This window comes from Bombina bombina, chromosome 6 (genome assembly GCF_027579735.1).
Source record: "Bombina bombina isolate aBomBom1 chromosome 6, aBomBom1.pri, whole genome shotgun sequence".
Taxonomy (NCBI): Eukaryota; Metazoa; Chordata; class Amphibia; order Anura; family Bombinatoridae; genus Bombina; species Bombina bombina.
The window spans coordinates 1,055,793,122-1,055,806,170 of record NC_069504.1 but is presented as its reverse complement, the minus strand read 5'-3'; the positions used below and the strand labels follow the sequence as shown (position 1 = coordinate 1,055,806,170).

The 13,049-nt window shown below is 38.4% G+C and overlaps 1 protein-coding gene across 1 annotated transcript in view; it reads right to left on the bottom strand.

Annotated features, from left to right (window-relative positions):
- CACNA1C (calcium voltage-gated channel subunit alpha1 C) overlaps positions 1–13,049 on the bottom strand; it is a 1,426,303-nt gene that overhangs the window by 808,359 nt on the left and 604,895 nt on the right. Inside the window, 1 exon segment of the mRNA XM_053719677.1 lies at positions 11,009–11,112. Within this exon segment, the coding sequence (XP_053575652.1) occupies positions 11,009–11,112 (104 nt within the window).

The following is a 13,049-nucleotide window of genomic DNA, read 5'->3' as shown; positions in this document are numbered from 1 at the left end:
AACAAAAAGAGCACAAAAATTCATAATGCAAATTAGAGATGACAACGGCCTCCCACAAAACTCTACAAAACAAATAGCACACACATTTAAAACATTCTTCCAAAAACTGTACAACATCAAGAATTCCAGTACTAAGCAACCGAATCACAGCACAGTGAGCACACCTTATAGACAGCTAAAAAATTTACTTAATTTACCACATATCACTGAAACTCAAAAAGACCAGCTAAGACCCCATTACATTAAATGAGTTAAAGTTGGCTTTGAAAGATTTACCCACTGGGAAAACACCAGGCCCTGATGGCTTCAGCTTCAAATATTATACAGTATTCCAAGATACCCTGAGCCCATTTATGTTAAACTATTTCCAATCCATCAATGAAACCTCTGCCTTCTCTCCCAGGGCGCTAGAAGCACACATAGTCCTACTCCCAAAACCCAATAAACCACAGGACCTCCCCTATAACTACCCTCACTTATCGTTATTGAATACTGATATTAAAATATATGCGAGAATATTGGCGCACAGACTCAATCAAATCCTCCCAGACATCGTTCACTTCGACCAGGTCGGATTTGTTCCCAAAAGGGAGGCGAAAGACAACACGGTCAGAGCCTTAAATCGAATCCACTATGCAAAACATAAAAACATCCCCTCCATTCTCTTATCGATAGATGCGGAGAAGGCCTTTGACCGTGTTGCTTAGGACTTCTTGCGAGCCACCCTAGCCCATATGGGACTAGGCCCACGGATAATCATTAGAATCTTTTCCCTATATTCACAACCCAATGCAAGGATCCTAGTCAACGGTACACTTTCCTTCCCTTTCCCCATTACTAACGGGACAAGGCAGGGGTGCCCACTTTCTCCCCTTCTCTTTGCGTGTGTCATTGAGACCCTAGCAGGAAAAATTAGACAAAATTCTCAGATAACTGATATCAATATAGATGCGCAGAAATACGTGATATCTTTTTTCGCTGATGACATGCTTAGACCGACAAACTATTCACTTTATAACTAAGCATAGAGTTTACAGGAACATGGTCAGGCCTTTGACTAAGTTTGAGTCCCTCTGTATACAAAAACCACCTCTTAGGCACACCCTATCTACCATCTATAAAATCTTGACACATATACCTCCAGGTTACATCCCCCCATACCTGGAGAGCTGGGAAAAAGATTTAGGACTTATAATATTACCCCAGACAAGTACATTAATGTTCCAAGCTATAATGAAATCTTCAATTTCATCTTCTATACTAGAAATTAATTACAAATTATTACACAGATGGTACCTCACCCCAAGAAAGTTGCATCGCTTATACCACACCCAAAGCAACAAATGTTGGCGTTGTGGTCATGTAAATAGCAGTGCAGCTCATATGTGGTGGTGGTGCAACTCTATCCAAAACCTTTGGAGAGAGGACATCTTAGAGGTAGAGAATATACTGATGAACCAACTGCCACTCAATCCCTTGGTATGGCTACTACATTAACCCCCTAAAAAATTTTGATATAAACCATACATTAAGCTATTTAACATTCTGACAAATGGAATCAAAACCCTGATAGCTAAAAACTGGAGGAATAGGGAGACCCCGTCTATAGAAATGTGGGTCCAGAAGGTGTCCGAGATTATAGAATTAGAAGAATACTACTACCTTAAGCACAATAAAATGGACTCATATGCAGAATTCTCACAACTCTAGGTTAGCTATGTTCAGAGCAGAAATGAGTGAAACACATATTGACCATGGAATATATAGATTTGGTTTTGAGAATTAGAACTCAAATTGGGTAATATGTAATTTATAAACTGGGGTGCGGACGGACCGAGACCAGTTGTTTATTTTTTGTTTAAATGTTTGTATTAGTTAGGAATTTATTGTCTAGTTATCAGTGTGCCTCCTCCTTCACATGATTCCTTAAGTGGACTACCCTACAATACACTGGAAAAGAAGAAGACCTGGAGGGCAACTCTCGCACATCAGACTTATATCCACACAGGAGGAGGTTGTCATTGAACTGAGTTAAAGAGCTTCAGGCTCTGCTATTGATTTTCTTTAAAAAGCCACAGCTATTGTTGTATATTGCATACCGGAGTTGTGCCTCCGACCTTGTGTAACAATGATTAAAATACAATAAAGCTGTTTAAAAAGAAAACAAAAAAAACTAAAGGCAAAAAATCTGCTACAAACTTGCAGCTTAACTGATGAATTTGTACAGCTTACCTCAGATGTATATTTTGGCCTGTATGTAGGTGCAATTATATCAAAGTACGCATGCATATCAAGCTTTACTGTAGAAACCCCTTGTTAAAGGGACACTGTACACTAGATTTTTCTTTGCATAAATGTTTTGTAGATGATAAGTTTATATAGCTCATCTGGGAGTATTTTTGTAAAAATGTTTAGTTCTGCTTATTTTTTAATAACATTGTGCTGATTTTCAGACTCCTAACCAAGACCCAAAGTATCAGATGTATACTGATATCTACAGACTCCTGGTTATGTAATGGGTCTTACCCAGCCTAACCTCATCAACAGTGCTAAAATGGGAGCTTCTCAATAAGTTTTTAAAAGGTTTTACACTGGATTTTTAGATCAGTATCTGTGCATATTCTTCTTTATAGTAGCGTTTATTACATGCAGTTATATTGAAATTGGTGTATACTGTCCCTTTAATAGATGATGTTCATTGTATTTTAGGGCTGCACTTCTCTTGAGTGTACAATCCAACTCATATACTTCAGAAAAGCTTTTTACTGTAAAAAGTAAGCAAGAGGCTACAGCCTGGGTGCGCACCATCCCAATTTGAAACACTCTTTATTTGGATGTTGCACACTAAAATAACCCAAGGACATTTGATTCCCTATGGCCAGACTTTGAGCCTCTGTCTACTGTGCCTAAATGGATATTGCTCCACCTCCAGCAATGAGGGCCATACAGGCTGACATATACATCTGACATTATTTGTTCAGAGGACAAAGGGTCTAGCGTTTTAGGATAGGAGAGTCATTTGGATAGCACCAAGCCTATGTGAAGGACGTAACAAATCAGGTAGACTTTTGGCCAGATACCTTAAACAAAAAGAGCACAAAAATTCATAATGCAAATTAGAGATGACAACGGCCTCCCACAAAACTCTACAAAACAAATAGCACACACATTTAAAACATTCTTCCAAAAACTGTACAACATCAAGAATTCCAGTACTAAGCAACCGAATCACAGCACAGTGAGCACACCTTATAGACAGCTAAAAAATTTACTTAATTTACCACATATCACTGAAACTCAAAAAGACCAGCTAAGACCCCATTACATTAAATGAGTTAAAGTTGGCTTTGAAAGATTTACCCACTGGGAAAACACCAGGCCCTGATGGCTTCAGCTTCAAATATTATACAGTATTCCAAGATACCCTGAGCCCATTTATGTTAAACTATTTCCAATCCATCAATGAAACCTCTGCCTTCTCTCCCAGGGCGCTAGAAGCACACATAGTCCTACTCCCAAAACCCAATAAACCACAGGACCTCCCCTATAACTACCCTCACTTATCGTTATTGAATACTGATATTAAAATATATGCGAGAATATTGGCGCACAGACTCAATCAAATCCTCCCAGACATCGTTCACTTCGACCAGGTCGGATTTGTTCCCAAAAGGGAGGCGAAAGACAACACGGTCAGAGCCTTAAATCGAATCCACTATGCAAAACATAAAAATATCCCCTCCATTCTCTTATCGATGGATGCGGAGAAGGCCTTTGACCGTGTTGCTTAGGACTTCTTGCGAGCCACCCTAGCCCATATGGGACTAGGCCCACGGATAATCATTAGAATCTTTTCCCTATATTCACAACCCAATGCAAGGATCCTAGTCAACGGTACACTTTCCTTCCCTTTCCCCATTACTAATGGTACAAGGCAGGGGTGCCCACTTTCTCCCCTTCTCTTTGCGTGTGTCATTGAGACCCTAGCAGGAAAAATTAGACAAAATTCTCAGATAACTGATATCAATATAGATGCGCAGAAATACGTGATATCTTTATTCAAGGATGACATGCTTAGACTGTTTTAGTAACTGGTTTATCTACCGACAAACTATTCACTTTATAACTAAGCATAGAGTTTACAGGAACATGGTCAGGCCTTTGACTAAGTTTGAGTCCCTCTGTATACAAAAACCACCTCCTAGGCACACCCTATCTACCATCTATAAAATCTTGACACATATACCTCCAGGTTACATCCCCCCCATACCTGGAGAGCTGGGAATAGATTTAGGACTTATAATATTACCCCAGACAAGTACATTAATGTTCCAAGCTATAATGAAATCTTCAATTTCATCATCTATACTAGAAATTAATAACAAATTATTACACAGATGGTACCTCACCCCAAGAAAGTTGCATCGCTTATACCACACCCAAAGGAACAAATGTTGGCGTTGCGGTCATGTAAATAGCAGTGCAGCTCATATGTGGTGGTGGTGCAACTCTATCCAAAACCATTGGAGAGAGGACGTCTTAGAGGTAGAGAATATACTGATGACCCAACTGCCACTCAATCCCTTGGTATGGCTACTACATAAACCCCCTAAAAAAATTTGATATAAACCATACATTAAGCTATTTAACATTCTGACAAATGGAATCAAAACCCTGATAGCCAAAAACTGGAGGAATAGGGAGACACCGTCTATAGAAATGTGGGTCCAGAAGGTGTCCGAGATTATAGAATTAGAAGAATACTACTACCTTAAGCACAATAAAATGGACTCATATGCAGAATTCTCACAACTCTAGGTTAGCTATGTTCAGAGCAGAAATGAGTGAAACACATATTGACCATGGAATATATAGATTTGGTTTTGAAAATTAGAACTCAAATTGGGTAATATGTAATTTATTAACTGGGGTGCGGACGGACCGGGACCTGTTGTTTATTTTTTGTTTAAATGTTTGTATTAGTTAGGAATTTATTGTCTAGTTATCAGTGCGCCTCCTCCTTCACATGATTCCTTAAGTGGACTACCCTACAATACACCGGAAAAGAAGAAGACCTGGAGGGCAACTCTCGCACATCAGACTTATATCCACACAGGAGGAGGTTGTCATTGAACTGAGTTAAAGAGCTTCAGGCTCTGTTATTGATTTTCTTTAAAAAGCCACAGCTATTGTTGTATATTGCATACTGGAGTTGTGCCTCCGACCTTGTGTAACAATGATTAAAATACAATAAAGCTGTTTAAAAAGAAAACAAAAAAAACTAAAGGCAGAAAATCTGCTACAAACTTGCAGCTTAACTGATGAATTTGTACAGCTTACCTCAGATGTATATTTTGGCCTGTATGTAGGTGCAATTATATCAAAGTACGCATGCATATCAAGCTTTACTGTAGAAACCCCTTTTTAAAGGGACATTGTACACTAGATTTTTCTTTGCATAAATGTTTTGTAGATGATAAGTTTATATAGCTCATCTGGGAGTATTTTTGTAAAAATGTTTAGTTCTGCTTATTTTTTTTTATTTATTTTTTTTAAATATATTTTTTTATTTGAGGTTTGCAGAAAGGCATACAAAAGAAATAGGTCAGTAAAACATAATACAAATATTAGGATACATATAGTACTTGACATAAAAATTTGATCCTGTTGAGAAAAGACCTAGTATACAAAATGGATGGCTAATGTATTGCTAACCTCCAATATGACACATGTGGTCGCTCTTGGACCTCTACAATCACTGGACAGTTTATAGGAGGTTACTGTTGACACGAGACCACTTTTGGATCTCCAATAATAGACCTCATTTTTTACTGTTAACATATATTTTAACCTTAATCAAACTTTCTAAATGAACATAGTAGGAACATCAAAAAAGGAACCGCTAGATGGGGACTTGGATTCAGGGCCGCCATTAGAAATTTTGGGGCCCCTGACTCAACCATTGATCAGGGCCAAACCCCCCCCCCCCGCTCCTTTGACATGTGCAATTTTTGACCAAGTGACTAAAACGTATATTTAAACTTGGAAATGTAGTAAAAGTAGTAACATACACACACAGACCCACTCATACACTGAAACACACAAACACACTCGCACATAAGGATTCACATATAGACACTCAGACACAGAAACCCAAACTGACACTTAGCACTTGTTTACATTGACCTGACAAGTAATGAGGTAAACTACAGTTTTGTAAAAAAAATGGAGATTTAGAAAACAAAATATGGAGTTCTGATTATCTTTTTGTAAAGGAAGAGGACAGCTAAATTATGACAACAGCATGCAGTGGCTGAAAGGAAGGGCCCTGAACTGACTAAACAATAATTTAAAGGTTAAATGGTGGATTGGTTACTTCCGGAAAGGTCTTGTTAGTCTCAAAGTCTGTAGAAAGATGTGAATAATTAGTAGTAAGGTAAAAATGTCCTAAAAAGGAACAGACAATGGACACCCACACACAAACTCAAACTTGCACATACATCCAAGGAAACACCGACAGAGACAGCCTCAGAAAACACACAAAGACATACACACACACAGACAACCACCTGAAAAACACAGAAAGACATACATACACACACCCTCACTGAGACATCCACAGAAAACACACAAAGATATACACACACCCTCACAGAGACACCCACAGAAAACACAGACATACATACACACACACTCTCACAGAGACACCCATAGAAAAAGCTTGAAGACATATGCACACACACTCACAGACATCCACAGAAAATGCACAAAGACATACACACCCACCCTCACAGAGAGACCCACAGATAAAAAATACATACACACTCATAGAGACACAAACCAAAGCACAAAGTCATAAACACATACACCCACAGAAACACTCACAGGAGGAAACATTTATGCACCTTGCATCCCTTAAATCAACAGTGTGTGACATGCATGATAAAAAAAAATGCAGAAATTAAGAGATCACTTTTTAAAGAATCATATTTGTAAATGTGCAAACAAAAATAATTCTGTGAATTCAAAATTGTACATTAATGAGCTGGGTAGATGGCTAGATGAAGAAAAGTACCTTTAAAAGGTTGACATATGTTTGTTTGTTTTTTCCCTATTTTCCACAACCAAGAGCACCACTTCAAATATAGTGTACAAATGTTACCATCTGTCAGCTGTACTTATGGATTTTGAAAATGCTGTACTCTATATGGTCTTGGTGGGACCATAAGCTGTGGTACTCATACCATTAGATCTGGTTAAATGCAGGATTTAGGCTTGTTGGTATGTATTTCAAAACTAAATCAGCTGTAGTGTAAACTGAATAGTTTTAAGTTAACCTGTCTCATTTCAAACACTGAGCAATCTTAGTCTGAGAGTATAAAATGTTATGCAGATGTAAAAATCTTAGATAAGATGTCTCCTTGCATCTGGAAAGTCCTTGCATAAAGGGGCAGTAAACTGGAATGTAATATATATATATATATATATATATATATATATATATATATATATATATATATATATATATATATATATAAAAAATGCATATCTGCCAAAAGGGCATCTACCATTTGTGTATTGAGTAGGAAACATTTCTGCATGGTTTTAAATATAGCATTTCTACAGCATTGTGAAATAATCATAAATACACAGCTGCTAAAAAAATGTGTTTTTATGGACCCCTAGCCCCACCATACAACTACTACCACACTGAAGTTGCAATCCAAAATTGCACAAAGAAATAAAAAACATTTGCTAAGTAAGTCCTACCTCCTCTTCAAATTAAAGTGATCTGCCGTCTGACTCAGGCACACACTGTACAAAGTGCCAAGTCTGTCTCACACTGAGCATAGTGGTTTAGTGCACACTAAGAAATCCTCTCAAATGCTAATACTTTACTCTTTGTAATAACATTTCCCATGCTCAATTAGCACTCTGCTGTAGTACCCACTGGTGGCTGCCCTGCTTGGATTTATATGAGCAACCTTTACCAAGATTAAATAATTAATAAATTCCTCAGTAGAGTTAAGGGTGGAGAGTTAATGTGGAAAAGTTCTGCTTTCTAGTTCTATGGAGTGCTGTTTACAGAGCTCCGCAATAAAGCTTGCAACCAGGTGAAGCTAGGGGCATGAGCTATAATAAATTAGCAATGAGTGGCCATTATGGAGTTAATTAATACATTCATTTTACATAGTGGATAGACATATCGCTACCACCAACACATATAAAAATTCAATCGTAATCAGGGGGCAATAGAGGCTACTGTGAATGAACACAATGCTATAAGTCATTGTGGTACAAAGTGGTTACAGCTCAAAACATATTTAACTTCTGTTAAACAAGACAGACAAAAACCTTACAAAAAATAACATTAAATAAGGTGTGAACGGATATCTTAAGGTCCTCTAAATAGCTAAAATCAAGAGACTTAGGGTAAGCATGGGGTAGGAAAAAATAATGTAAGATAAACAAGGACAGATGTACAGACCACCAGGGATTATAGGAGAGGTCAAAAACATTTATATATCTTTTTAAGAGAACCTATACTAAACTAAGTGGCTTCCGTCCACAGTCAGTGCTATGACAATCCATTCGGAAAATGTCTTTAACGTACGCCGGCTTTTGGGGTAAGGCTTCCATGCACAGAGTCTATGCTGCTATTAGTGCATTTAGTCCCTGTCAGCAAACCTCCATATGGTGAGCAGCTCCAGCGTCTCCAGAGTCTGATCCGGCCTCCACAATAGCTCCACCGGAGCGCTGCTCGCAGGCTGAGCACCTCTAGCTTGTCACCGCACTGAACCTTCCAGCCAGAGGGTGTCTCTAAGGTAGGACTCAATTTGCAGATATCTGTAGCGCTTATCCAGTGTCGCCACACTGTCTGTGCAACCTGGCGGGTCACTCTCAGTCTGGCTGTGTGGGGCCGTGGTATCTGAGGTGGCGGAGTGGTGCCATCTTGCACATATGCCGTTTTCTCCTTCACTGCAGCTGTCCCTCTATGTATCCTAGGTTTACTTCCCCTTGCAATCCATTGCAGCTGGGCTGGTTGGGAGCCGTTGACCAGTGAGGGGGACTGCGCTATAGAGATTGCTCCAGATTCAGGGGTATCTGCCTCTCCATTATGTGTGGAAGCGGGATCTAGTCCCTGCCCAGCTGTTGAAGACTTACATGTGACAGTCATTGCTAGGGTCCCACTGCCGACCGCCTGCACCTTGTTTGTTGAGGTTCCACTATCATGCTGTATACCAGGCGGGCTCAAATATGCACAGTGTGTGGAGGGCTCAGGGTCCCCTGCTCGTTTTGCATTTGTTTAAACAGACTCAGCTTTAGCAGGGTTCCCTTCATATGCCCATGTTGCCGCCATCTTTTCTGAAAGTTGCAAGAAATGTTCATTCAGGAGGTTACAAATCTCCTTGATTAGTAAAGCTGCCTCAGGTTCCATATTATTGAAGTTTTCAGTGTCTATGCACTGCATACCCGGCTTACAAGGTACCGGGGGGGGGGGGGGTGTTGAGAGCCTCTCACTAAAGTGACTACCTTAGGCCTCAACTCTCTGGATCAGTTATTAAGTGTGGTAGTCCCAATGTTGTAGTATCATTCGATTCCTCTTTGCAAGCAATGCCTAATTATCAGGGAGAGGTAGATGGGAGATCCTAATAAACATTAATAAAAGGCAAAATATTAATGTCTCACTCAGAGCAACTGATAATGCGTCCATTCAAGGAGCTGCCCAGAGTCACGCCCCCAGTTCTGCTTATTTTTTAATAACATTGTGCTGATTTTCAGACTCCTAACCAAGACCCAAAGTATCAGATGTATACTGATATCTACAGACTCCTGGTTGTGTAATGGGTCTTACCCAGCCTAACCTCATCAACAGTGCTAAAATGGGAGCTTCTCAATAAGTTTTTAAAAGGTTTTACACTGGCTTTTTAGATCAGTATCTGTGCATATTCTTCTTTATAGTAGCGTTTATTACATGCAGTTATATTGAAATTGGTGTATACTGTCCCTTTAATAGATGATGTTCATTGTATTTTAGGGCTGCACTTCTCTTGAGTGTACAATCCAACTCATATACTTCAGAAAAGCTTTTTACTGTAAAAAGTAAGCAAGAGGCTACAGCCTGGGTGCGCACCATCCCAATTTGAAACACTCTTTATTTGGATGTTGCACACTAAAATAACCCATGGACATTTGATTCCCTATGGCCAGACTTTGAGCCTCTGTCTACTGTGCCTAAATGGATATAGCTCCACCTCCAGCAATGAGGGCCATACAGGCTGACATATATATCTGAGACTATTTGTTCAGAGGACAAAGGGTCTAGCGTTTTAGGATAGGAGAGTCATTTGGATAGCACCAAGCCTATGTGACTGCGCTAACACACACTTAGCTAATAATGAACTAAGTCTTGACTACTAAGAAAAAAATAATAATTTTCTCTTGAACCTTCTCTACACCTAGTTTTGCAAAGGAATTGAAACTCCACGTTTGTCAAATTCTATAGACCAGATACTAGCATGTTCCTTTTTTTAATTTGGAAGGAAAAAAATGCAGAAGAAGGAGGCCGCCAAGAAGCATTCAGCTGTTTTTGAAACACATTTTCTTCTTATTAAAGTGCAACACACTAAGATATGTGCATATCCAGATCTCAGAGTGCTGCACCTTCACAAGAAGAAATCCATCTCCAAAAATACCCAAATGCCACTGGCGGCCAGTGAAATGAATGCACATGCCTATGAGACCATTATAGTAAGTTATCACCATATTGGCGACTTGTTGCCTGCACAAGAAAAAATATCACAAAATATATGATAAGGTTTTTAAAGAAGCATTTATGCAAAAATGTATAATGTTGATATTTTTGTTATGACTTTTAAACAGTTTTTTTTTTTAAATCAAAAAGCTAATCTTAATTTCATTGAAAAAATGAAAAGAAAGTGTGTGAATTCAACAGCATGAAAAGACTTAAAAACAGACTAAAATAAAAAAAGAGCATAACACTTACCCGCTCAAGACACCAAGAACCAGGTTCAGAACGAAAAATGATCCAAAGATAACAAGGCTTACGAAGTACACACAAGGTAGCTCATATCCCATTGCATCCTGCATCTGAACAGATAAATAGGTTTATTAGGAGATTAGAAAACAATGGTGGGCTATTAATTCAAGCACTGATTCACAAACAAAAGAGTCAGTTATGTTACACTTGATAGCCTTGCTAGGGCACATCATGTTTCAAATAATCAATTTTATAAGACGAACAATCATGGGTCTATTCTAAATCAATAAGTAATTTGGGCATTTTAATGAATTCAAACATCCGCACGACTAATGGATTGGAATGCCACAGAAAAGCAAGTGAAAACAAAATGAAAATGAGGGTTAATAGCATTTACAACAAGTCCTGTTGCTAACTCTAACCATGGGGAGTTGTTCCGTTATATTCATAAAATGGTTTAACAGCTGGTATATTAGTTGACATAAGTCATCATAAACAGTTTTCATAACTTATATTAGTAATAAACATACAGGCTATAAATAACATGGGAAAACACTTTAAAACACTTTGATACTGACTTTTTATTCATTCACTTTCACACTGAAAAATCTTACGCCTAGATTACGAGTCTTGCGTTAGCCTTAAAAAGCAGCGTTGAGAGGTCCCAACGCTGCTTTTTAACGCCCGCTGGTATTACGAGTCTTGCAGGTACAGGTGTACCGCTCACTTTTTTTGGCGCGACTCGAAAATACCGCAAATCCACATACGTCAATTGCGTATCCTATATTTTCAATGGGATTTTCCTAACGCCGGTATTACGAGTCGTCCTAAAAGTGAGCGGTAGACCCTCTCCTGTCAAGACTGGTACCGCATTTGAAAGTCAGTAGTTAAGAGTTTTATGGGCTAACGCTGTAGTATAAAACTTTTAACTAAAGTGCTAAAAAGTACACTAACACCCATAAACTACCTATTAACCCCTAAACCGAGGCCCCCCCACATCGCAAACACTAAAATACAAATTTTAACCCCTAATCTGCCGAACCAGACATCGCCGCCACTTTAATAAATATATTAACCCCTAAACCGCCGCACTCCCGCCTCACAAACATTAGTTAAATTTTATTTACCCCTAATCTGCCATCCCTAACATCACCGACACCTACCTACATTTATTAACCCCTCATCTGCCGCCCCCAACGTCACCACCACTATATTAAATGTATTAACCCTAACCCTAACACCACCCTAACTTAAATATAATTTAAATAAATCTAAATAAAATAACTATCATTAACTAAATTATTCCTATTTAAAACTAAATACTTACCTATAAAATAAACCCTAAGATAGCTACAATATAACTAATAGTTACATTGTAGCTATCTCAGGGTTTATTTTTATTTTACAGGCAACTTTGTATTTATTTTAACTAGGTAGAATAGTTATTAAATAGTTATTAACTATTTAATAGCTACCTAGCTAAAATAAATACAAATTTACCTGTAAAATAAAACCTAACCTAAGTTACAATTACACCTAACACTACACTATAATAAAATTAATTACCTAAATTAAATTAAATTAATTACAATAAAATAAACTAAAGTACAAAAACAAACAAACAATAAATTACAGAAAATAATAAAATAATTACAAGTTTTTTAAACTAATTACACCTAATCTAATCCCACTAATAAAATAAAAAAGCCCCCCAAAATAAAAAAAGCCCTACCCTATACTAAATTACAAATAGCCCTTAAAAGGGCCTTTTGTGGGGCATTGACCCAAAGTAATCAGCTCTTTTACCTGTAAAAAAAGTACAATAACCCCCCAACATTAAAACCCACCACCTACACACCCAACCTTACTCTAAAACCCACCCAATCCCCCCTTAATAAAACCTAACACTAACCCCTTGAAGATCACCCTACCTTGAGAAGTCTTCACCCAACCGGGCCGAAGTCCTCAACGAAGCCGGGCGAAGTGGTCCTCCAGACGGGCAGAAGTCTTCATCCACAAAGAGAAATGGAGGCGTGGCTGCAGGGAG